Below are 27,545 nucleotides of genomic sequence, written 5' to 3' on the forward strand. Positions count from 1 at the left end.
TTATCCTGAGAAGAAGCTGTGAGGACGGTCAATCTCTTCCTGAAGACAGAAGACAGGCAGAGCAACACTGTGGACTTCAAGAATTAACAGCAGGCAAAAGACAGCAGGACTGACCTAAAACTCTGAAGGTTCCAGGAGCATGTATAAATACCATGGTGGGAAACATGCGCTCTGATCACCAGCTGGGAAGTGTACCAGTGACATCATTGTGTGGATGGACTTGATGGGACTGTCTGAGTTTCAGATTTGCCATGCAAAGTCAAACAGCAAAATAAGAGACTGAAAATAAGAAGAGAATGAACAGAGAAGAAGAAACAGCTGATTTGGGCCTGTGCTTGCAGGAGATTCGGGAGCACACACAGGCAACTGTGAGAAGAGTAGATGAGGACAGGGGAGAGGTGAAGGCTGGACGTGTTAAGGTGAGAGCATATGAAAATTGGGTTTAAAATTGAGGCTGAACTTGTGGAGGTTTAGAAATGTCCAGAGCATCGCAATAGAAAGGTAAATAAAATAAATAAAGAAATTAAGAAATAAATAGACTAAATTACATAAATGAATAGAAAATATACATACACAAGTAGAAATACGTGAAATTATTTTTGGAGAGAATGAGGAGCGAGACAGTTTGAATCCACAGCTCAGCACAAATATGCATAAATTAATCTGAATACAAACCCATACATGCAATGAAGACCAGCTTACACTCATGAATGTTAATATATTACATAAATGCTAAATGGTGTAGTTTTAATAGACATTTGCTATCAGATGCTGAGGTTATCCATTGCTGAGGAATAACTCGAGAATCTGCACGACAACTGGGGGCTTTTGTGAAAAGGAAAATATAGGGGTGTTACCAAACGATGATCAGATAATAAATTTAATTCAAAGTTGTAAATTGGAAGTGGTCGTGTGCTGATTGAGCAAAAGAAGTTATTACTGTAAGAAGAAAAATAATAATTATTATTTTTTTGGTAATGTTTTGAATATGCATTTCTGTTGTTGTTGAGATATGACTTAATATGCAAATTAGTTGAATGAGTGGAGACAAAACAAAACAAACAAACAAACAAAAAAAACCGAGTTCCTGTTTGAATGTATGAGTGAAGCTTGCACTGAGAGAAACATATCCCTGACTGTGTGAGAAGAATTGCTTGGTAAAATATATGATAGCATGGTACAGGATAATTAATAAAATAATAATTTGTCCTTTCTCAAGACAAGCATCCAGCTTGGGTTGCTGCAACTTACAGATTTATAGATAATAATCTTAAAACTTCATCCAATTGTCTTTTTCAGTTATTTAAAATATACATTTTCAAAATGCAGGTGTAAATATTTCTGTTGGGTTCTAGGGTTAACTTACCGAGCATTTTTGCAGTGAATGAGCAAGAAGCGGAGCTTGACAAACATTGTGTGTCTTGTTGCATTTAAACCCAGTAGACATTCCCAGGTTACTTTCACTTGCTATTGGAAATATGTTCATATTGGAGGTGGGGATAGCTGGGGGTTTCCCATTATTTGGAAACAAATTGTTCCATGCATTTTGTTTCGTCTTTTACACAGAATACATTAAATTAAATTAAATAATTATAACCCAGTCTGTTTTTTTGTTCAGATTGAAGCTTTACTTTTTTCCTTTCTAGTTACTGGAACATTGCTGGTAATCTTCCACTTCCAAGGTTGTAATTATTTAAACTTTTAAATTTTAGGCGTTTCATTTTCAGTGATTGAAAACCAACATATAATTGGAGGCCGCATTAAAAAATTGTGGATATCAATACTTTAAATTGTTTAGAATGTATTATTTCCGTGTGCTAGCTCGTGTTTTTCCTTTACTTTTTTGAGTGATTTACAATTTGTAAGTGTTATTAAAACTATTTACTGTTTAGACTTGGTTTATTTGTATGTATTTAGAGCTGTGTTTGAATACAGGAGGCAAAAGTTGTAGTTGATGGAGATATGGCCAGTCAATCAAGTCGATCAATAACCTATTGAAGTGCAGACTTTCAGCTGCAAGTATCTCAAACTCTATAATCTGATAACTGACTTATGTCTGTAACTAATTTCCTGATGACCTGTTCCTGTGTAATTCTTCTCTGTGTTGTTTGTTTGCTTGGGTTTTTTTAAGTGTTCCTTCTTTCTTGTTTTGAGTACTTCCTCCGCATGGAACTGGCTGCTCCAGTATGCTTCAGAAGAGAGCATATCTTTCAGTTACAACGGTGAGTGCAGAAAGGGTTTATTTTAAAACCCTTAAATTAAAACTCGCATTTTTCTTATTTGATTTGGAATCAACTGTGTGATATATAGAGGTTAAAGGGCAAAAAATGTGTCTTTGGCCAATATATTATAGACTTAACTGTGTCTCACATATCCCTTCCATGTCTTCAGTAGCTCCAACACCTGCTAGTTGGTCCTGCATTTATTCTCTTTTCAACATAAGTAAGCAGTGGAATGACTTATTTAAGAACAATGAGAAAAGAACGGCTTGATATTTGACATTCTGTTGTTTTATAATTGAAAACATGGGTCTCTGACTGATTTCCAAATATGGTGTAGGCCAGAATGATTTGAGCCTATAAAGTTTATTTTTTACCAAGAGGTAAAAAATAAACTTTCTTAATGTCTTTGTTAGTTCTTAGGTTTTGGTTCTATGTTCCCACAGTTATGTGTCAGTATCCGGTCTGAGTTCTGTCAATGTATGTTTCCTGTTTTACTTTGAATGGTCTTGTCTCATGTTAGTGTATTCTGTTTTACGTCCTTGTCTTGTCATGCCCAGTTACTCCTAGCTGTGCTCTCCCTCTGTGTATTTAAGCCTTGCGTTTGCCTCTGTTATTTGCTGGTTCATCTGCATGTCATCCCCTGTATTTCTGCCGTGTGTCTCTCCATGTTTTCAGCTTCAACTTCTCAGGTTTTCAGGTTTCTAGTCACAGGATTTTTGTACCTTATATTATTATTTTGTAGCTGTTCCCAGTTTAGGTTTTGTTAGTGTAATTCACTGCCATGCTCTGCTTTGGTTTGTATTTTGTTTTCCTTTATTAATAAACTTTCGTCAGAGCTGTCATCAGCGTTTCCGTTTGGATCCACATCCTACATCTCCTGACGATCTGCCTCTCAGATCGTGACACAATCAGGTATCCTTTTTATTCAACAACTCTCAAACACGTCTCCTGAATAAACCCAGCCGATTCTTCTATGATGAATCAAACTCCTCCACATTTGATGTTCTTTTGGGATAAACCTTAGTCTTCAGGTCACCCCACAAAATCAAAGGGATTCCAGACAGGGCTTTGTGCAAATACAATAAAGCTTTCAAATCTGAAATAAACATTTTGGCAAATTTCTTTTTCTATTTGCCCAAACTCAGACTGTCCTGTGATGCTTTTTTCCCCCCAATTCAATTCAAGTTTATTTCTATAGTACCAAATCACAACAACAGTTGCTTTAAGTTAGACATTGCATTTTAGAGTTCAGTTTAAAATCTAACAGTCTAACAAATGTAAATATATACTTTTTAATATTTGTTAATATAATTGTACCTGTTGGGGCTCTAAAAATAATTTACCACTATTACTGCACCCTTGTTTCCGAAACTGCATTTGCAGTATCCAATACCAATGTTTAAAAGATGTATTTGCTCTATTTACCCATATATGACAAGTAAGTGAATATAAGGCTAAGGTGTTACTAAAAGAAAGAAAAACAATTTGAAAAGAGAAATATGTTTCATTCTTTTATTGTTGAGTAATGCATCATAGAATGTTTCAGCTTAAGTAAAAAATCAAACATTATATTGCAAAATAGCTTACATTATAAGGTGTCCACAAATTCCAAATTACTTCATTATATTGAAAAATGTAAATACATAAAGTAGAAAATAAATAAAAGAATAGTAATGTAAGTACAAAACGGATGAAGATCCCAAATTGAATGCACTATTACATTTGTGAATGTTAAGGGAACATAGGACACATATACAGTGAACTGCACTTAACTGCGTTAAAACAATTAAAATGCAAACAATCCTACAAGAATCTTTTTATGAGTCAAAAATGTTAGTTTTTCAAGACAAGGAGGAGAGAAAGTAAGAAGAGAAGCATTCAAATCATAAAAACCTTTAAGATCTATCATTGCTATATTGCATGTTCTGTATTATTAAATCATTTATAATACCACTGGTAAACTGGGAACAGGACCCCCCCCCCCCCCCCCCCCCCCCCCCCCCCTCCACACACACGCATACACTCACACACACACACACACTAACTAGTGTCAGAATTTCATTACAAGATAATAATAATAAAAAAATTTATAATAAAAATAATAATAACACAAATCCCTAACTGTAATAAGAAAAGAGTCACTGTAATTGGCACTTTGAGCAAAAGCCTTGATAGAAGCAATGCGTAAAGTCAGTAAGTCAAAAGTATTATTTGATGACTGTGACACAGGTCTTGCAAAAGTTGACATACTTTCGGTCCCCACTAAATTACTTTGCATATATTTTGTGTTACCAGTTTGCAGACTTTGCTCACTGTTTGAATTAACCATGTTCCTGCCTAATGTTTTTTTAAGAACTAACTGAAATGCTGCCCTACCTGATAATATTGTTCCTCTGAACCCTAAAAGGAATCACAGAAAAGCACCCACCATGCTGCATAATCCACCACCTATTCTTTCTATTACGTTGCTTATTTCTGGATAAACATTATGATACTTTGGTTCAACTGTAATTACCCAGTTAAATATTATTGATAATTTTTTTAAATGCCCATGCTGCTATGCAACCTCCGAACCTGAAGCTGCCCATTCTGCTTATTTGTTTTTTTTTGTTGTTGCCTTATCTATTGTAATGTGGTTGTTATGTGCTTTAAAAATGCTCAGCCACTGCTACTATGATGAATAAGGCAATTGATCAGTGTTAGCGTTCCTGCAATAAATGCTGCTCAAACCCCTAAGCCTCCTTCTGACCCTGAAAGAAACACAAGTGGAGACCCCACCTTTCTGCGTAGTTCGCCATGGACCTAGTGTGGTACTTATCTTACTTTTTGGAATATCAAGATTCTTTTTTGTTATACTCCAATGACTACGACTGTTATTAGTGATACTATCAGTTCTACTGCTACTATTACTCCACACTTTGATGTTGTTCCCACGAACTCTTACAACAAGCCAAAGAGAGTGCCGTCCACGCTTTCTATGACTACGCATTCTACAAATTGGCTTATTTGCTGAATTACGCATATGAGTACTACCTAAAATGTTTTTAAGTGTTCTTATCTGTTTTATTGTTAATGCTAGTCGATCCCATAACATAGTTACTATAGAGGTGGAAACCAAGCCTAAAAGGGCACTCATGATACTCTTTAAAACATTCAGCAACAATTCTCTTACTTTCCTTGACTTCTTTATTACCCGTGCTCCTGGCCCTGTTGCTCCAAAAATTAAGGGACTGTGAAATCTTCTTATCAGTCTAAATATGAATGCTACTACACGTCTAAATGTTGCGCCGGTTAACCCTGAAACTGAGCCCAATAGAGCACCCGCCATGCTCACCAATCTAGCTCCTGCCCATTGTGTCAGGTTATGTACTTTTTGGATCACAAATTCTCTTGCCAGTGCTGCTCCAATGTCTAACCTTACTTTCAGTTGTGTTATCAATGCTACTGTGTGTTGAATTACAATGCATGCTCTTTGCGACACACACTCTCCTACTGTTATTGCTTTTTGCTTTACCCATGGCCCTGCCTGAGTGGCTCCAATCTCTAATTTTCTTTGAAGTGTTAACATCAGTTCAGCTGTGAGAGTTGCACCACCCTGTAAAATGGTCATTCCTAACTGCAAAAAGAAGCCAAATGGATTAGCCACCATACTCCCTAATCCAGCAGCAACCAAATGTTTTATGTTGCTTGCCTTTTGGAATGCCCATGCTGCTGCCCCTCTTATTCCAATGCCGTATGCTGTCTTCGCTGCTCTTATCAGTCCATCTTTGAGTCTTGCTCCAAGCCCTAATATTCTTCCTTGTAACTGCAAAATGGAGCCAAACAAACCACTCACCATGCTTCCAAATCCAGCTCTTAACAATTGTGCTCCTTTGCTTGCTTTTTCAGTGACCCATTCCAGTAAGTCTTTTAACTTTTGAATTACCCCTGCTCCTGCCCCAGTGGCATCAGTAAATAATGTCGTTTTAAATGCTGTTATTAAGGCTACTGCAAGTGCTGCTCCAATCCCAAATACTTGTCCAATTAACCCGAGGAACAAGCCAAATGGACCACCCCTCATGCTCTCTACACCATTACGTACCCATTCTGTGACTTGGCTTACTCTTTGGATTACCCGTGCTCCTGGCCCTGTTGCTCCAAAGTTTAATGACGCTTTAACTGCTGATATCAGTCTAAATATGAATGCTACTACACGTCTAAATGTTGCGCCGGTTAACCCTGAAACTGAGCCCAATAGAGCACCCGCCATGCTCACCAATCTAGCTCCTGCCCATTGTTTCAGGTTGTGTACTTTTTGGATCACAAATTCTCTTGCCAGTGCTGCTCCAATGTCTAACCTTACTTTCAGTTGTGTTATCAATGCTACTGTGTGTTGAATTACAATGCATGCTCTTTGCGACACACACTTTCCTACTGTTATTGCTTTTTGCTTTACCCATGGCCCTGCCTGAGTGGCTCCAATCTCTAATTTTCTTTGAAGTGTTAACATCAGTTCAGCTGTGAGAGTTGCACCACCCTGTAAAATGGTCATTCCTAACTGCAAAAAGAAGCCAAATGGATTAGCCACCATACTCCCTAATCCAGCAGCAACCAAATGTTTTATGTTGCTTGCCTTTTGGAATGCCCATGCTGCTGCCCCTCTTATTCCAATGCCGTATGCTGTCTTCGCTGCTCTTATCAGTCCATCTTTGAGTCTTGCTCCAAGCCCTAATATTCTTCCTTGTAACTGCAAAATGGAGCCAAACAAACCACTCACCATGCTTCCAAATCCAGCTCTTAACAATTGTGCTCCTTTGCTTGCTTTTTCAGTGACCTATTCCAGTAAGTCTTTTAACTTTTGAATTACCCCTGCTCCTGCCCCAGTGGCATCAGTAAATAATGTCGTTTTAAATGCTGTTATTAAGGCTACTGCAAGTGCTGCTCCAATCCCAAATACTTGTCCAATTAACCCGAGGAACAAGCCAAATGGACCACCCCTCATGCTCTCTACACCATTACGTACCCATTCTGTGACTTGGCTTACTCTTTGGATTACCCGTGCTCCTGGCCCTGTTGCTCCAAAGTTTAATGACGCTTTAACTGCTGATATCAGTCTAAATGTGAATGCTACTACACGTCTAAATGTTGCGCCGGTTAACCCTGAAACTGAGCCCAATAGAGCACCCGCCATGCTCACCAATCTAGCTCCTGCCCATTGTTTCAGGTTGTGTACTTTTTGGATCACAAATTCTCTTGCCAGTGCTGCTTCAATGTCTAACCTTACGTTCAGTTGTGTTATCAATGCTACTGTGTGTTGAATTACAATGCATGCTCTTTGCGACACACACTCTCCTACTGTTATTGCTTTTTGCTTTACCCATGGCCCTGCCTGAGTGGCTCCAATCTCTAATTTTCTTTGAAGTGTTAACATCAGTTCAGCTGTGAGAGTTGCACCACCCTGTAAAATGGTCATTCCTAACTGCAAAAAGAAGCCAAATGGATTAGCCACCATACTCCCTAATCCAGCAGCAACCAAATGTTTTATGTTGCTTGCCTTTTGGAATGCCCATGCTGCTGCCCCTCTTATTCCAATGCCGTATGCTGTCTTCGCTGCTCTTATCAGTCCATCTTTGAGTCTTGCTCCAAGCCCTAATATTCTTCCTTGTAACTGCAAAATGGAGCCAAACAAACCACTCACCATGCTTCCAAATCCAGCTCTTAACAATTGTGCTCCTTTGCTTGCTTTTTCAGTGACCCATTCCAGTAAGTCTTTTAACTTTTGAATTACCCCTGCTCCTGCCCCAGTGGCATCAGTAAATAATGTCGTTTTAAATTCTGTCATTAAGGCTACTGCAAGTGCTGCTCCAATCCCAAATACTTGTCCAATTAACCCGAGGAACAAGCCAAATGGACCACCCCTCATGCTCTCTACACCATTACGTACCCATTCTGCGACTTGGCTTACTCTTTGGATTACCCGTGCTCCTGGCCCTGTTGCTCCAAAGTTTAATGACGCTTTAACTGCTGATATCAGTCTAAATGTGAATGCTACTACACGTCTAAATGTTGCGCCGGTTAACCCTGAAACTGAGCCCAATAGAGCACCCGCCATGCTCACCAATCTAGCTCCTGCCCATTGTTTCAGGTTGTGTACTTTTTGGATCACAAATTCTCTTGCCAGTGCTGCTCCAATGTCTAACCTTACTTTCAGTTGTGTTATCAATGCTACTGTGTGTTGAATTACAATGCATGCTCTTTGCGACACACACTCTCCTACTGTTATTGCTTTTTGCTTTACCCATGGCCCTGCCTGAGTGGCTCCAATCTCTAATTTTCTTTGAAGTGTTAACATCAGTTCAGCTGTGAGAGTTGCACCACCCTGTAAAATGGTCATTCCTAACTGCAAAAAGAAGCCAAATGGATTAGCCACCATACTCCCTAATCCAGCAGCAACCAAATGTTTTATGTTGCTTGCCTTTTGGAATGCCCATGCTGCTGCCCCTCTTATTCCAATGCCGTATGCTGTCTTCGCTGCTCTTATCAGTCCATCTTTGAGTCTTGCTCCAAGCCCTAATATTCTTCCTTGTAACTGCAAAATGGAGCCAAACAAACCACTCACCATGCTTCCAAATCCAGCTCTTAACAATTGTGCTCCTTTGCTTGCTTTTTCAGTGACCCATTCCAGTAAGTCTTTTAACTTTTGAATTACCCCTGCTCCTGCCCCAGTGGCATCAGTAAATAATGTCGTTTTAAATGCTGTTATTAAGGCTACTGCAAGTGCTGCTCCAATCCCAAATACTTGTCCAATTAACCCGAGGAACAAGCCAAATGGACCACCCCTCATGCTCTCTACACCATTACGTACCCATTCTGTGACTTGGCTTACTCTTTGGATTACCCGTGCTCCTGGCCCTGTTGCTCCAAAGTTTAATGACGCTTTAACTGCTGATATCAGTCTAAATGTGAATGCTACTACACGTCTAAATGTTGCGCCGGTTAACCCTGAAACTGAGCCCAATAGAGCACCCGCCATGCTCACCAATCTAGCTCCTGCCCATTGTTTCAGGTTGTGTACTTTTTGGATCACAAATTCTCTTGCCAGTGCTGCTTCAATGTCTAACCTTACGTTCAGTTGTGTTATCAATGCTACTGTGTGTTGAATTACAATGCATGCTCTTTGCGACACACACTCTCCTACTGTTATTGCTTTTTGCTTTACCCATGGCCCTGCCTGAGTGGCTCCAATCTCTAATTTTCTTTGAAGTGTTAACATCAGTTCAGCTGTGAGAGTTGCACCACCCTGTAAAATGGTCATTCCTAACTGCAAAAAGAAGCCAAATGGATTAGCCACCATACTCCCTAATCCAGCAGCAACCAAATGTTTTATGTTGCTTGCCTTTTGGAATGCCCATGCTGCTGCCCCTCTTATTCCAATGCCGTATGCTGTCTTCGCTGCTCTTATCAGTCCATCTTTGAGTCTTGCTCCAAGCCCTAATATTCTTCCTTGTAACTGCAAAATGGAGCCAAACAAACCACTCACCATGCTTCCAAATCCAGCTCTTAACAATTGTGCTCCTTTGCTTGCTTTTTCAGTGACCCATTCCAGTAAGTCTTTTAACTTTTGAATTACCCCTGCTCCTGCCCCAGTGGCATCAGTAAATAATGTCGTTTTAAATGCTGTTATTAAGGCTACTGCAAGTGCTGCTCCAATCCCAAATACTTGTCCAATTAACCCGAGGAACAAGCCAAATGGACCACCCCTCATGCTCTCTACACCATTACGTACCCATTCTGCGACTTGGCTTACTCTTTGGATTACCCGTGCTCCTGGCCCTGTTGCTCCAAAGTTTAATGACGCTTTAACTGCTGATATCAGTCTAAATGTGAATGCTACTACACGTCTAAATGTTGCGCCGGTTAACCCTGAAACTGAGCCCAATAGAGCACCCGCCATGCTCACCAATCTAGCTCCTGCCCATTGTTTCAGGTTGTGTACTTTTTGGATCACAAATTCTCTTGCCAGTGCTGCTTCAATGTCTAACCTTACGTTCAGTTGTGTTATCAATGCTACTGTGTGTTGAATTACAATGCATGCTCTTTGCGACACACACTCTCCTACTGTTATTGCTTTTTGCTTTACCCATGGCCCTGCCTGAGTGGCTCCAATCTCTAATTTTCTTTGAAGTGTTAACATCAGTTCAGCTGTGAGAGTTGCACCACCCTGTAAAATGGTCATTCCTAACTGCAAAAAGAAGCCAAATGGATTAGCCACCATACTCCCTAATCCAGCAGCAACCAAATGTTTTATGTTGCTTGCCTTTTGGATTGCCCATGCTGCTGCCCCTCTAACTCCAATGCAGTATGCTGTCTTCGCTGCTCTTATCAGTCCATCTTTGAGTCTTGCTCCAAGCCCTAATATCCTTCCTTGTAACTGCAAAATGGAGCCAAACAAACCACTCATGCTTCCAAATCCAGCTCTTAACAATTGTGCTCCTTTGCTTGCTTTTTCAGTGACCCATTCCAGTAAGTCTTTTAACTTTTGAATTACCCCTGCTCCTGCCCCAGTGGCATCAGTAAATAATGTCGTTTTAAATGCTGTCATTAAGGCTACTGCAAGTGCTGCTCCAATCCCAAATACTTGTCCAATTAACCCGAGGAACAAGCCAAATGGACCACCCCTCATGCTCTCTACACCATTACGTACCCATTCTGTGACTTGGCTTACTCTTTGGATTACCCGTGCTCCTGGCCCTGTTGCTCCAAAGTTTAATGACACTTTAACTGCTGATATCAGTCTAAATGTGAATGCTACTACACGTCTAAATGTTGCGCCGGTTAACCCTGAAACTGAGCCCAATAGGCCACCCGCCATGCTCACCAATCTAGCTCCTGCCCATTGTGTCAGGTTGTGTACTTTTTGGATCACAAATGCTCTTGCCAGTGCTGCTCCAATGTCTAACATTACTTTCAGTTGTGTTATCAATGCTACTGTGTGTTGAATTACAATGCATGCTCTTTGCGACACACACTCTCCTACTGTTATTGCTTTTTGCTTTACCCATGGCCCTGCCTGAGTGGCTCCAATCTCTAATTTTCTTTGAAGTGTTAACATCAGTTCAGCTGTGAGAGTTGCACCACCCTGTAAAATGGTCATTCCTAACTGCAAAAAGAAGCCAAATGGATTAGCCACCATACTCCCTAATCCAGCAGCAACCAAATGTTTTATGTTGCTTGCCTTTTGGATTGCCCATGCTGCTGCCCCTCTTACTCCAATGCAGTATGCTGTCTTCGCTGCTCTTATCAGTCCATCTTTGAGTCTTGCTCCAAGCCCTAATATCCTTCCTTTTAACTGCAAAATGGAGCCAAACAAACCACTCATGCTTCCAAATCCAGCTCTTAACAATTGTGCTCCTTTGCTTGCTTTTTCAGTGACCCATTCCAGTAAGTCTTTTAACTTTTGAATTACCCCTGCTCCTGCCCCAGTGGCATCAGTAAATAATGTCGTTTTAAATTCTGTCATTAAGGCTACTGCAAGTGCTGCTCCAATCCCAAATACTTGTCCAATTAACCCGAGGAACAAGCCAAATGGACCACCCCTCATGCTCTCTACACCATTACGTACCCATTCTGCGACTTGGCTTACTCTTTGGATTACCCGTGCTCCTGGCCCTGTTGCTCCAAAGTTTAATGACGCTTTAACTGCTGATATCAGTCTAAATGTGAATGCTACTACACATCTAAATGTTGCGCCAGTTAACCCTGAAACTGAGCCAAATAGAGCACCCGCCATGCTCTCCAATCTAGCTCCTGCCCATTGCATCAGGTTGTGTACTTTTTGGATGACAAATGCTCTTGCCAGTGCTGCTCCAATGTCTAACATTACTTTCAGTTGTGTTATCAATGCTACTGTGTGTTGAATTACAATGCATGCTCTTTGCGACACACACTCTCCTACTGTTATTGCTTTTTGCTTTACCCATGGCCCTGCCTGAGTGGCTCCAATCTCTAATTTTCTTTGAAGTGTTAACATCAGTTCAGCTGTGAGAGTTGCACCACCCTGTAAAATGGTCATTCCTAACTGCAAAAAGAAGCCAAATGGATTAGCCACCATACTCCCTAATCCAGCAGCAACCAAATGTTTTATGTTGCTTGCCTTTTGGATTGCCCATGCTGCTGCCCCTCTTATTCCAATGCCGTATGCTGTCTTCGCTGCTCTTATCAGTCCATCTTTGAGTCTTGCTCCAAGCCCTAATATCCTTCCTTGTAACTGCAAAATGGAGCCAAACAAACCACTCACCATGCTTCCAAATCCAGCTCTTAACAATTGTGCTCCTTTGCTTGCTTTTTCAGTCACCCATTCCAGTAAGTCTTTTAACTTTTGAATTACCCCTGCTCCTGCCCCAGTGGCATCAGTAAATAATGTCGTTTTAAATGCTGTCATTAAGGCTACTGCAAGTGCTGCTCCAATCCCAAATACTTGTCCAATTAACCCGAGGAACAAGCCAAATGGACCACCCCTCATGCTCTCTACACCATTACGTACCCATTCTGTGACTTGGCTTACTCTTTGGATTACCCGTGCTCCTGGCCCTGTTGCTCCAAAGTTTAATGACACTTTAACTGCTGATATCAGTCTAAATGTGAATGCTACTACACGTCTAAATGTTGCGCCGGTTAACCCTGAAACTGAGCCCAATAGGCCACCCGCCATGCTCACCAATCTAGCTCCTGCCCATTGTTTCAGGTTGTGTACTTTTTGGATCACAAATGCTCTTGCCAGTGCTGCTCCAATGTCTAACATTACTTTCAGTTGTGTTATCAATGCTACTGTGTGTTGAATTACAATGCATGCTCTTTGCGACACACACTCTCCTACTGTTATTGCTTTTTGCTTTACCCATGGCCCTGCCTGAGTGGCTCCAATCTCTAATTTTCTTTGAAGTGTTAACATCAGTTCAGCTGTGAGAGTTGCACCACCCTGTAAAATGGTCATTCCTAACTGCAAAAAGAAGCCAAATGGATTAGCCACCATACTCCCTAATCCAGCAGCAACCAAATGTTTTATGTTGCTTGCCTTTTGGATTGCCCATGCTGCTGCCCCTCTTATTCCAATGCCGTATGCTGTCTTCGCTGCTCTTATCAGTCCATCTTTGAGTCTTGCTCCAAGCCCTAATATCCTTCCTTTTAACTGCAAAATGGAGCCAAACAAACCACTCATGCTTCCAAATCCAGCTCTTAACAATTGTGCTCCTTTGCTTGCTTTTTCAGTGACCCATTCCAGTAAGTCTTTTAACTTTTGAATTACCCCTGCTCCTGCCCCAGTGGCATCAGTAAATAATGTCGTTTTAAATTCTGTCATTAAGGCTACTGCAAGTGCTGCTCCAATCCCAAATACTTGTCCAATTAACCCGAGGAACAAGCCAAATGGACCACCCCTCATGCTCTCTACACCATTACGTACCCATTCTGCGACTTGGCTTACTCTTTGGATTACCCGTGCTCCTGGCCCTGTTGCTCCAAAGTTTAATGACGCTTTAACTGCTGATATCAGTCTAAATGTGAATGCTACTACACATCTAAATGTTGCGCCAGTTAACCCTGAAACTGAGCCAAATAGAGCACCCGCCATGCTCACCAATCTAGCTCCTGCCCATTGCATCAGGTTGTGTACTTTTTGGATGACAAATGCTCTTGCCAGTGCTGCTCCAATGTCTAACATTACTTTCAGTTGTGTTATCAATGTTACTGTGTGTTGAATTACAATGCATGCTCTTTGCGACACACACTCTCCTACTGTTATTGCTTTTTGCTTTACCCATGGCCCTGCCTGAGTGGCTCCAATCTCTAATTTTCTTTGAAGTGTTAACATCAGTTCAGCTGTGAGAGTTGCACCACCCTGTAAAATGGTCATTCCTAACTGCAAAAAGAAGCCAAATGGATTAGCCACCATACTCCCTAATCCAGCAGCAACCAAATGTTTTATGTTGCTTGCCTTTTGGATTGCCCATGCTGCTGCCCCTCTTACTCCAATGCCGTATGCTGTCTTCGCTGCTCTTATCAGTCCATCTTTGAGTCTTGCTCCAAGCCCTAATATCCTTCCTTGTAACTGCAAAATGGAGCCAAACAAACCACTCATGCTTCCAAATCCAGCTCTTAACAATTGTGCTCCTTTGCTTGCTTTTTCAGTCACCCATTCCAGTAAGTCTTTTAACTTTTGAATTACCCACGCTCCTGGCCCTTCTCTTCCAACATGTAATGCTGTTTTCATTGCTCTTTTCAGTCCTACTGTGAGTATTGCTCCACCACCTAATAATGTTCCTATAAGGAAGCCAAAATTTGCATTCACCATCTTGACTAGTCCACCACCAGCACTTTCTCCCCCTTTGCTTAACTTTTGCAAAACCTGTTGTACTACCTTGCTTATTATTTGCATTACCCACTTGTTTATTTCTTTCATTATCAATGTCCCTGCCCCTATTGCTTCTATGGCTAATGCTGCTTTAAAGGCTGTTATTAATCTTATTTTGAATGCCACTACACTCATAAATCCTGTTCTTGTTAGCCAAAAAAAGATTGCAAATAGAGCACACATCATGCTCCCTAATCCACCGCTTACCCCTGGTTTAGTTTTTGTTTTTGTCTCTGTAATTTCTATTTGTCCTTCTCCTTTTCTTGCAACTTCTTTCATCCTTTCCTTTTCCATTGATGGTTTGTGTTCATCTAGCTCTTTTGTAATTTCTTCCGTTTTTCTTTCTTTTTCTTCATTTTCTCCTTCGTCTTTATCTTTTGCAGTGCTTCCTTCTTTCGCTTCATTTGTTGTTCCTGGGGTTAAAACCACAACAACTGGCCCAAAGAAGGCATTTGCCACTGATTCTGCGGCATGACCTTTAAATTTGATCAATCCATTATTATAGACACTGTGGCTAGACTTTTTGCAGGAATTTTCTTGTGGTAACATCTTACTGGTGTAACACTTTCCTTTATTTTCTTTAACTATCTGATCCACTGTGTTTAGGAGTGCCTCCACCTGGGACTGGTCTCTAAAAGATTTTCCCAATTTGCTATACTTGTTATCAATGAAATAGTATCGACCCTTGATTTTCATGACCAAATCACTCAAACATTTATTCTGAGCCATCAACTTCTGAGTCTTCATTCCTTCTGGGAGAGTGTCTTCCTGAGTAAAGACAACTGTAGCATATTTAAAAACTTCCTCTGAGAAATATTGGCTTATTTTCTCAATGACAGCCTGCTGCTGCTCTGTGGATTTCTCCACTTTGAGCACAATGAGAAAAGCATGAGGCCCTGGAATGCATTCACTGACAGACTTCAATATTTCAAGCTTACGCTTCTCCTCTGAACCACATGGGGCATAGAAATCAGGAGTGTTGACCAAGGTTATCCGTCTTCCATGGAGAGATTTGGACTCAGTTTGACATTCCGTATTGTCAACCTTGAACAGTTCTTCTCCAAATATGGTGTTTGCTAGACTGTTTTTCCCAGCTTTAGTGGCTCCCAGCAGGACAATCCTGTACAATTTTTGCACTGTAAGGAAATAAAGACAGAAAATGAATAATGTTTGTTTAATGCTGTTCTGGTACTGAGTCTGACGAATGTATTAAGCATTAGTAAGGTAGTATTGAAGGATAACTGAAGGGTAGTATGTAACTTATATATACCAATATAAACGTTTATTCTTATATTATTATGTTTGCATAATAAAAAATATATTTATATGTTCTGTATGTCCCTGTGCTTTTTCTGTATCATTTTTCGTTGTAAAGATAGCTACAATCTTGATCATTAAATATATAAATTTGCTTTTAAATACTTTGTTAATGTCACAGTGGAAATTTGTATTTATCTTGTGTATTAGTTTTATTCTGATTTTTAGTGTTTATTTATGAGGGTAGTTTTATTTGCATGGTTTTATTCTGTTTTTATTGCATGGTTTTATTCTGTTTTTATTGCATGGTTTTTAGTGTTTTATTTGGCATGGTTTTAATCCATTGTGGACTGGCTGCACATGGGACAAATTAGCTGATAGGGATCACCTGCTGAGGCATGGGTGTGTCCAGAGGTGGTCTATCAGCGGTGTAAAGACCTTTTAAAAGCAGGCTAGCTGAGCACTGGAGGAGAGAGGCCCCAGACTGGAAGAGGAATGCTAGACGGCCAGGTGAAAAAAAAGGGACCCCGGCCAGCGTGACACAGCGACCCAGTTCCAACAGTGAGAAGGGCGACAGTGGGAGACGCTGTGTAGCCCGACGTCCCGGGGCTAGCGATTTTTCCCATCGGGCTACCAAAATCTATCTCTGCCCTGCCCGTCCGGCTATCGTAGGAAGGAAAAATATATGTCAATGCTTTTGCATTCTTTCGGAAATGTAGCTGGGTAATTATGTCATTGGCATCGATGAGCCACTGTCAATATGTGACATATTGAAATCGCGTTTGAATTTGCGCTTGTTTTTTGCTTTCACTTTGCAATCATGCGAACTGTGTATAGAGAGCGACAGCACTGATCTGTGAGTGATGATAATTTGTGCACCAATTCCTCTGACATCGTCTTATTAATCGTTAGCTTACTACGCAAACATGACAAGTGAAATCTCCCGCAGCAAGCTTAAACATGTGAGAGGTTGATCGCACAGAGAATCGCTGAGCTTATGTGAGTGCGTGTGTAAAAGCAGCAGGATATATATATTTTAGTTCTGCTGAGCCAAATAAGACAGGTCAGGGTGAAGAAGTGACAGCCAAAGAAAAGCTTACCACAAAACGGAGAAGTTATGACAAATCAGACTATAAGGCAAAAAGAAAGTGCAGCTTCATGGTTTCATGGACAAAAGAATTTCTGTGGCTGCAATATGACGAGCTAAATAACCAGGGCTGCACATAAGTGGTCCGCAGGTGCGCATTCGCTGTCAAAATAAAAAACACGCACAAGGGTTAGGGTTAAATTTAAAAACTGTACTTTTGAGTTAAAATATATATTTCTAATTTTAATAAATGACAAATTAAAAAGGCATGAACATTTTATTTTGTATCGAAAAAATATCGAACCGTGACACCAAAGTATCGAACCGAACCGAACCGTGAATTTTGTGTATCGTTGCACCCCTAATATATATATATATATATATATATATATATATATATATATATATATATATATATATACTGAGGGGATTGAACTACCAGAAGGCAACATTGCAGACATAGAGGACAGTTACAAGTACCTGGGGATCCCGCAGGCAAATGGGAACCATGAAGAGGCCGCTAGAAAGGCTGCAACCACCAAGTACCTGCAGAGGGTCAGGCAAGTCCTGAGGAGTCAGCTGAATGGTAAGAACAAGATCCGGGCCATCAACACATACGCCCTGCCCGTGATCAGGTACCCTGCTGGGGTAATAAGCTGGCCAAAGGAGGAGATAGAAGCCACTGACATAAAGACAAGAAAGCTCCTGACCATGCATGGAGGGTTTCACCCCAAGTCCAGCACCCTGAGGCTGTACGCTAAGCGGAAGGAAGGGGGCCGGGGACTGGTGAGTGTCAGCACCACAGTCCAGGATGAGACAAGGAACATCCAAGAATACATTGGGAAGATGGCCCCAACTGACCGAGTGCTCAGTGAATACCTCAGGCAGCAGAAACCCAAGAAAGAGGAGGGAGACGAGGAACCATCATGGAAGGACAGGCCCCTGCACGGTATGTACCACCGGCAGATAGAGGAGGTGGCTGATATCCAGAAATCCTACCAGTGGCTGGACAAAGCTGGACTGAAAGACAGCACAGAGGCACTAATCATGGCAGCACAAGAACAAGCTCTGAGTACAAGATCCATAGAGGCTGGGGTCTATCACACCAGGCAAGACCCCAGGTGCAGGCTGTGTAAAGATGCCCCAGAGACTATCCAGCACATAACAGCAGGGTGCAAGATGCTAGCAGGCAAGGCATACATGGAACGCCATAACCAAGTGGCCGGCATAGTGTACAGGAACATCTGTGCCGAGTATAACCTAGAAGTCCCGAGGTCAAAATGGGAGATGCCCCCAAGGGTGGTGGAGAATGACCGAGCTAAGATCCTGTGGGACTTCCAGATACAGACGGACAAAATGGTGGTGGCTAACCAACCGGACATAGTGGTGGTAGACAAACAGAAGAAGACGGCCGTAGTGATCGATGTAGCGGTTCCCAATGACAGCAATATCAGGAAGAAGGAACACGAGAAGCTGGAGAAATACCAAGGGCTCAGAGAAGAGCTCGAGAGGATGTGGAGGGTGAAGGTAACGGTGGTCCCCGTGGTAATCGGAGCACTAGGTGCGGTGACTCCCAAGATAGGCGAGTGGCTCCAGCAGATCCCGGGAACAACATCGGAGATCTCTGTCCAGAAGAGCGCAGTCCTGGGAACAGCTAAGATACTGCGCAGGACCCTCAAGCTCCCAGGCCTCTGGTAGAGGACCCGAGCTTGAAGGATAAACCGCCCGCAGGGGCGTGCTGGGTGTTTTTTATATATATATATATATATATATATATATATATATATATGTATGTATGTATGTATGTATATATATGTATGTATATATATGTATGTATGTATGTATGTATATATATGTATGTATGTATATATGTATATATACATATGTATATATATACTTATATGTGTGTGTGTGTATATATATATATATATATATATATATATATATGCGACGAATAAGGTGCCTAAGAAATACAGCAAGCTGTCCATACCTGAGGCCTTGGAAACTGCCAAGCAAAGACTCACAGCCTTGGCCAGCCGCTTGAGGAGGTACACCAGAGAGATAGAAGGCAGGAGAATAAACCAGCTGTTCTCCACAGAACCAGCAAAGGTGTACTCTCAGTGGCAAGGGAACAATAAGAGAACAGCACCACCAAGGCTGGAGACGGAGCAATACTGGAAGAGCATATGGGAGAAGGATGCAACCCATAACGGCAATGCTCAGTGGCTAGAGGATCTGAGGGCAGACCACAGCGACCTCCCTGAACAGGGTCCAGTAACCATCACAGTGGCAGATATCCAAGAAAGGGTCTCCAGTATGAAGAGCTGGACAGCACCAGGGCCCGACATGGTTCACGCCTACTGGCTGAAGAAGCTAACTGCACTCCACGAGCGTCTGGCAGCACAAATGAACCAGCTGCTAGTTAACGAGAGACACCCGGAATGGCTAACTGAAGGCCGGACGGTCCTGATCCCCAAGAAGGGACCGGTCCCCTCCAACTACCGACCAATAACCTGCCTCAGTACTACATGGAAGCTCCTGTCAGGCATCATATCGGCTAAGATGAACAGGCACATGGGTCAATACATGAGCGGGACACAGAAAGGAATTGGCAAGAATACCAGAGGCGCAAAACACCAGCTACTGGTAGACAGAACAATCAGCCGAGACTGCAAGACCAGACTGACCAACCTGTGCACTGCCTGGATTGATTACAAGAAGGCCTATGACTCAATGCCCCACAGCTGGATACTGGAATGCCTAGAATTGTACAAGATCAATGGGACCCTAAGAGCCTTCATCAGGAACTCAATGGGGATGTGGCGTACAACACTAGAGGCCAACTCCAAGCCCATAGCACAAGTCACCATCAAGTGCGGGATCTACCAAGGAGATGCTCTGTCCCCACTGCTGTTCTGCATAGGCCTGAACCCCCTCAGTGAGATCATTAACAAGACTGGCTACGGATACCGACTACGGAACGGAGCAGTTGTCAGCCACCTCCTGTACATGGATGACATCAAGCTGTATGCCAAGAGTGAACGAGACATCGATTCACTGATCCACACTACCAGGCTATACAGCAATGACATTGGAATGTCGTTCGGACTGGAGAAGTGTAGTCGGATGGTAACAAAGAGAGGGAAGGTAGTCAGAACTGAGGGGATTGAACTACCAGAAGGCAACATTGCAGACATAGAGGACAGTTACACGTACTTGGGGATCCCGCAGGCGAATGGGAACCATGAAGAGGCCGCTAGAAAAGCTGCAACCACCAAGTACCTGCAGAGGGTCAGGCAAGTCCTGAGGAGTCAGCTGAATGGTAAGAACAAGATCCGGGCCATCAACACGTACGCCCTGCCCGTGATCAGGTACCCTGCTGGGGTAATAGGCTGGCCAAAGGAGGAGATAGAAGCCACTGACATAAAGACAAGAAAGCTCCTTACCATGCATGGAGGGTTTCACCCCAAGTCCAGCACCCTGAGGCTGTACGCTAAGCGGAAGGAAGGGGGCCGGGGACTGGTGAGTGTCAGCACCACAGTCCAGGATGAGACAACGAACATCCAAGAATACATTGGGAAGATGGCCCCAACTGACCGAGTGCTCAGTGAATACCTCAGGCAGCAGAAACCCAAGAAAGAGGAGGGAGACGAGGAACCATCATGGAAGGACAGGCCCCTGCACGGTATGTACCACCGGCAGATAGAGGAGGTGGCTGATATCCAGAAATCCTACCAGTGGCTGGACAAAGCTGGACTGAAAGACAGCACAGAGGCACTAATCATGGCAGCACAAGAACAAGCTCTGAGCACAAGATCCATAGAGGCTGGGGTCTATCACACCAGGCAAGACCCCAGGTGCAGGCTGTGTAAAGATGCCCCAGAGACAATCCAGCACATAACAGCAGGGTGCAAGATGCTAGCAGGCAAGGCATACATGGAACGCCATAACCAAGTGGCCGGCATAGTGTACAGGAACATCTGTGCCGAGTATAACCTGGAAGTCCCGAGGTCAAAATGGGAGATGCCCCCAAGGGTGGTGGAGAATGACCGAGCTAAGATCCTGTGGGACTTCCAGATACAGACGGACAAAATGGTGGTGGCTAACCAACCGGACATAGTGGTGGTAGACAAACAGAAGAAGACGGCCGTAGTGATCGATGTAGCGGTTCCGAATGACAGCAATATCAGGAAGAAGGAACACGAGAAGCTGGAGAAATACCAAGGGCTCAGAGAAGAGCTCGAGAGGATGTGGAGGGTGAAGGTAACGGTGGTCCCCGTGGTAATCGGAGCACTAGGTGCGGTGACTCCCAAGATAGGCGAGTGGCTCCAGCAGATCCCGGGAACAACATCGGAGATCTCTGTCCAGAAGAGCGCAGTCCTGGGAACAGCTAAGATACTGCGCAGGACCCTCAAGCTCCCAGGCCTCTGGTAGAGGATCCGAGCTTGAAGGATAAACCGCCCGCAGGGGCGTGCTGGGTGTTTAGTTTTTATATATATATATATATATATATATATATATATATACATATATGTGTATATATATATATATACATATATGTGTATATATATATATACATATATGTGTGTATATGTGTATATATATGTAATGCCACGGTCTGCCATAGCTGTCCGTGACAGAATACAAATGTGTAAATAATGTTAACCAAAATATTTTCAAATTGTATTTGTTTGCTATCAACCAAAGTCAGTAGCATTAAATTGTCCAAAATGTGCACCCATGAATCTGATGCTTTGCATTACGGTTTGTGATCTAAGGTTTAAATGTAGCTGCTTGGCCAGGGAAACCCATTCAATGAACCTCTTTACGTGCTACTTTTAAGCTAATCTGAAGGCCACATGAAGTTTGGAGGCCTGTAGCGATTGACTCTGCAGAAAATTGGTGACCTCTGCACACTATGTGAATCAGCATCCGACCCCACTCTGTGATTTTAAGTGGCCTACCAGTTTTTGGCTGACTGGCTGCTTAGTAGTGAGGAAATTTCATGATCCTGTCACGGTTCCACACTGGAATTCACTGAGGTCCTGAGAGTGACCCATTCTTTCACAAATGTTTGTAAACACAGTCTGCATGCCTAGGTGCTTGATGTTACACCCTTGTTGTTCATTTTAGTTTTCTCTAGCTATCTAGTTTCACGCTGTTTGTGATAGACCATTCATAGTTTAAAACGACTATGTGTTTATACACCACTCTCCATTTAATCACATAATATTAACTCCGACCAACTGGTTGTGGCAGATGGCTTACCAAAGCATCTTGAGGTGACTGTTGTTGTGACATGGTGCTATATAAATAAAACTGAACTGAACTTCCTCAATCTGCTGCAGTGAGGTATAAATACAGTAGTGCCTTAACACTAACTTCAGGCACAGTTTGGTAACTAAGGCGTTTCTCTTTAGTGGGTGGAGTACAGAACAAAGGCACACCTACTTGGACTGCATCAGTGTGCTAAGGTAACTTCCGCTTAAGCCATTACCTTATGTCTGCACTCACTGGATAAATCTATATTCATCTTCAGTCGTGTCTCAGCAGTGACATAGTGACTTCACTGGACTCTGAGACACTGAACTCATTCAGCCAAAAAAACATTTTGGTCCAGCAACTTATGTGTTTAGTCAGTTTTGATTTGCCTCTAAGACACAGCTGATTGTGTTTTTGTATTGGAGACCCAGCTGTATATTTTTGGTGCTGTTGTATTACTGTTATATTGCAAGTTTGCCACATTCCAATTGTGAGGGACCATTGTATACAACAAAATCAAGTAAATTAAAAGCATTTGTTTCTATTTACTTTCCATTTGGATCAAGTTTACCTTTTTTCAAGTAACTTACTAGATTTGACAGTGTCAGTTTCTTTTTTTAATAGTAGGCTTAGAACAACAATTTATTTTATCAGGATAGAGATTCCTGTCATCTGAAAATCCTACTGACTAAAACTCATGTCAACTCATGTCAACATGTCAGTATGCTGTTACCTCTGATGTACTTTTGACCTCCAGCTGCTCCTGCCATGCAGATCATTTTTGGTGACTCCAGAAGAGCTAAATAAGGAAGAATAACAAATAGATTAGCGTATTTGGTTAGGGCTGTTTTTTTATATTGCCACACAAAAAAGACTACTAATTTCAGTTCAGCTAAATTGCTTTACTAAAGCACAAGCACAAGCTAAATTGTGCTTGTGCGAATGGGTGTGAATGGGTGAATGCACAAGTTGTGTAAAGCGCTTTGAGTGCTCAGAAGAGTGGAAAAGCGCTATATAAGAACTAGTCCATTTACCATTTACCATTTACTACACCAAAAGGAAATAGGCAATGTTTTTTTAATACACTGGACAATAGACAAATTAATACACTGTCACCAAAATGCTGTATTTGTTTATTTATTTAGAATACCTTTCTCAGGTTTGATTCTTCCAACCTCTTTCTGTGTTTTGTCTTCTGCTTCTGTTGTCTCAGCTTTTGCTCCTGTCTTTTTTTTCATGTTTTCCTGCAAAACTGTAATATTTGGCCCAAAGAATGCTTCTTTCAAAGGCTCAACGGCAGGGCCTGTTAAGTTGATCCATACATGCATAGAGACACCACCTGGATTCATCGGTTCTAAAAGACACAAATAGCAACATCTAATTAATATACAAATACCAAGAAAAAGGCTTCAAGACCAGCTGGTTTCTATTCAGCCATAGAGCTCATCCACATACTAACCAATAAAGTCAAAGTCTGTCTTTATGTTTCTTGGGGTGTTTGCTGAACAAAGCATGATCAAACACTCTGAGGTCAAAACAGTGTTTTGTTAAATTTGATTTAACATTGAAATGTAAATGTTAAATTTGTCATTGGCATTTTTTATTCTGTAGAGGCCACATATTAGTCAAATAACTTATGTAGTGTAATCCAGTTAATAAATTATCCCAATGACTCTTGCCTCACAAATACCACAAGCAATTGAATTTTCTCCAACAAGGCTGCATGCTTGGCTTGGTGTAAGGTTTCACATTTGCCATTACCGACTTACACACAGTAGGCTTAAAGCATCATCCAAGTGTATTTTGAAAGCATACTTTATCTAAAATATTAGTTTTCAAAATGCAGATGTTGTGATGCCCACAAAGTGTTAATGTTAAAAGTACTTACCAGACATGGTGTTTGAAGTGAAGAGCAAAGCGTTACAATCACGGTGTATCTCGTGACTTCAGCTTAGTCACATTTGTCACAATATGTGTATATAGAGGGCGGATTGCTGGTTTCCCCTTCAGGAGGAAATAGAATGCAGCTGAGTGTGTATTTTTAGTAACAAAATTGCTTTGCATTTTTATAAAAAAACTTAAAAAAATAAATTGCAACACATTCAAGTTTTTTTTTTTTTTAAAGCATAGTCTATCTAAACCAGTGGTCTCCAACCTTTTTTGCGCCACGGACCGGTTTATGCCCGACATTATTTTCACGGACCGGCCTTTAAGGTGTCGCGGATAAATACAACAAAATAAAACTAGTACCGGTACCGAAAAAAAGAAGATTTATTATTTATTTTTATTTATTTATTTTTATTTATTTATTATATAACACACGTGAAAAGACCCAGGAAAACCGAGTTAACGATAAAAATGATATCAAAATAAAGCTGAAAACCGATAAAAACCCTGAAAACTATACATTTCACACCTGAGCCTCAACTCTCGCGGCCCGGTACCAAACGACTCACGGACCGGTACCGGTCCGAGGCCCGGGGGTTGGAGACCGCTGATCTAAACTATTTGTTTTCAGAATGTTGTGATGTCTGCAAAGGTTTAGGTTAAAATAACATACCAGACGTGTTGTTTGAAATGAATGAATGCAGAGCAGAGCGTGACAATCACAGTGTGTCTTGTTGTTTGTAACTTTCGCTTACTTTCTCTTGCTGTTTCAATATCTGTCTGTGGAAGATGGGGATTGCCCTGGTTTCCCCTTCAGGAGGAAATAAAATGCAGCTGGAAGTGGTTGTTTTTTTTTTTTTTAACAAAATAACTTTAATATAAAATAACTTTGCAGATAAAATAACTTTCAAAAATTTAATTAATTGTAACACATTCTGTTTGTTTGTTTTTTCTATTTTTAAAGTATACTTTAGCTAAAATATTCATTTTCAGAATGCTGTGATGTCTGAAAAGGTTTGGGGTTAAAATAACTTACCAAATGTGTTGTTTGAAGTGAATAAATGAAGATCAGAGCTTGACAATCACAGTGTGTCTTGTGGCATGTGACTTTCGCTTACATTATCTTGCTGTTTAAATATGTATCTGTAGAGGGTGGGGATTGCTTGGGTTTCCCCTTCAGGAGGAAATAAAATGCAGTTGCATGTGTTTTTTTAAGTAATGAAATAGCTTTGTGTTTATATAAAACAAATAAATTAATTGCAACCATTTTTGTTCAGGTGACTGCTAATCTTCCATTATTAATTATCTCTTACCAGTGTAAGTATTTGCTTTCACTTCTGGTGCACCTGTTGTTAATTTCATCAACACCAAAGGAGCTAAAACTGATTAACAACCCCCTCTGCTACTAAACTGACTAGATCAATATCCCAGAGGTTTAACTGACTAATTGCAATAATCTTTGTTTTCTTTTTAAACTTGTCGAGTCTTGTCTAGGACATTTAGATCATTATTCTAATAATGATCTGAATGCACTGTTGTCCCAAACACACATTGCTTTTCCAAGATCAGCTCTGTAAATTCTCTATAGGCTCCTCTAATTCATGCATTTGTTTTATCTGTTTACTTATTAATTTCTATTCATGTTATTTCAGTTATTATATTATATGTGGCATACTACGACAATGTCTAAGGCAGCGAGAGAAAAAAAGGGAAGGGTGGGTGATAGTGAAAAATGTAATTAAAAATATAATAAAAGGATAGCGTACAAATAGAAATGCACAACGTATCGCCAACTATCGCACCTGTAAGAAAAACAAAATACATGATGCATGAGTCGACACTCCTCTTGTGGAGTGTGTGTGTGTGTGTGTGTGTGTGTGTGTGTGTGTGTGTGTGTGTGTGTGTGTGTGAGGGGGGGGGGGGGGGGGGGTTGATAAAATGTATTTGAAAAAGAAGGTGGGAAGTGGCAATATCACCGCCCCAAGAGTCAGAGGCACACATCCGAACATTCAAGAGAAGGAGGGAAGCGCCAGAGGTGCCACCGGCCAAAGGGAGAGATTTCCAAAGGACCAGAGGATGAGCAAAGCCCCGTGACCAGCAAAGCTATACTCTGATTAAAAAGTGTTGAACAATCATTCAAAAAAAAATTTTTTTCCAAAACCTCCTTAAGCAGCAATGATTTTAAGCAATTATTTTCACACCATTTCATGCTGGGGTGCTTGAGGTCATCATCCTGTTGTATGATGCAGTTTGGGCCTCAGATTTTGTTTTTGTTTGGTTTTTTTTTTTTTTTGGGGGGGGGGGGGGGGGGGGTGATTCAGGTTGTGGTTAAGTTTAGGGATAAGGTTATGGTTAGAGTTAGGATTATGTTTAGGCTGGAATGTGTGTTACTGCCAGGAGCGTCATTCTATTGGATTTCATTGGGAACTGGCCCGATTCTTTGGATACACGAGACCAATAATAACCTGCAGCAGAATGATGGGGACAGAAAAGCGTGAGGAAGATGAGAAACAGAACACATACTTAAACAAGCTGTGGAGCTCCTAATAGACTTTTAAACTGTATTGCAACAGGTGCTACCAGAAGTCACCAAACATGATATCTGAGTTATGTCTCTGGTATTTTCCCTGACCACAGTGCAATACTTCATTTGCATTTTGCTTTTTCCTTCTTCCTTGTTTTGAGTAGTTGCTCCTGTCTACTCCTGGAGAGGGATTGTTGTTCAGGTATTAAAGACAATCCAGAACAAGCAGAAACTGAAAGTATTTGCAGTAAAGACAGTAAAGGTATTTCAAGACAGCAAATGCAGCATTTGGTGATGCCTGTGGTTTCTGGACTTCTTAACAGTCCTTACACCTAAAATTATGCTAGTTTGAGTATTTTTCAAAGTTCAAAGTCAGCTTTATTGTCAAAAGCCATATGTACAGATCGAAAACAGGATTTTAAAAATTGCAGTCCTCAGTATTACACTAAAACAACATATGAAAATATGAGACTTTTTGCCCTTCCATAGAACAAGCAGTATGTGCTACGCTGATGACTAGATTGAGTGGATGGCATGAAATAAAAAGGCCCAAGAAATAGAAAATAATGTATTTTAGAGCCAAGCTGAGCTCTTGCCTTGTCAAACACCTTTATACTTGTTGCTGTTATTGTTTTCGCTTTTTCTGCTGCAGATGTATAATTATTAGAACAGCCACAGCAAACATGCAAACTTGCTCACAAGTATTTTAATTATCCTAAACTGATGACCAACTTCTGTTGCTAACATATTTTCTGATGACTATCTAATTCACACCAAGTTTCTTTTCCTCCCTCCTTGTTTTGAGTAGTTCCTCAACCTGGAACGGGTTGCCCCTGTATGCTCCTGTAGAGTGGTTGATGTTCAGTTATCAAGTACAGGGCAGAACAAGCAACAATTGCAGGTGTTTGCAGTAAAGCA

The 27,545-nt window shown here is 41.3% G+C and overlaps 1 protein-coding gene across 1 annotated transcript; it reads right to left on the bottom strand.

The window, feature by feature from the left end:
- LOC146636154 (GTPase IMAP family member 9-like) lies at positions 1-24,111 on the bottom strand. The gene is made up of 4 exons (XM_085350283.1): positions 24,105-24,111; positions 22,950-23,015; positions 14,818-15,746; positions 1-39 (listed from the first exon to the last, which is right to left on the bottom strand). Exons 1-4 carry the CDS (start codon positions 24,109-24,111, stop codon positions 1-3), a joined length of 1,041 nt encoding a protein of 346 aa, XP_085206409.1.
- Positions 24,112-27,545: the final 3,434 nt, after the last annotated feature.

Source organism: Diplotaxodon limnothrissa, linkage group LG3 (genome assembly GCF_057381915.1).
Source record: "Diplotaxodon limnothrissa isolate DT_005_m linkage group LG3, D_limnothrissa_male_GT1.1, whole genome shotgun sequence".
NCBI lineage: Eukaryota > Metazoa > Chordata > Actinopteri > Cichliformes > Cichlidae > Diplotaxodon > Diplotaxodon limnothrissa.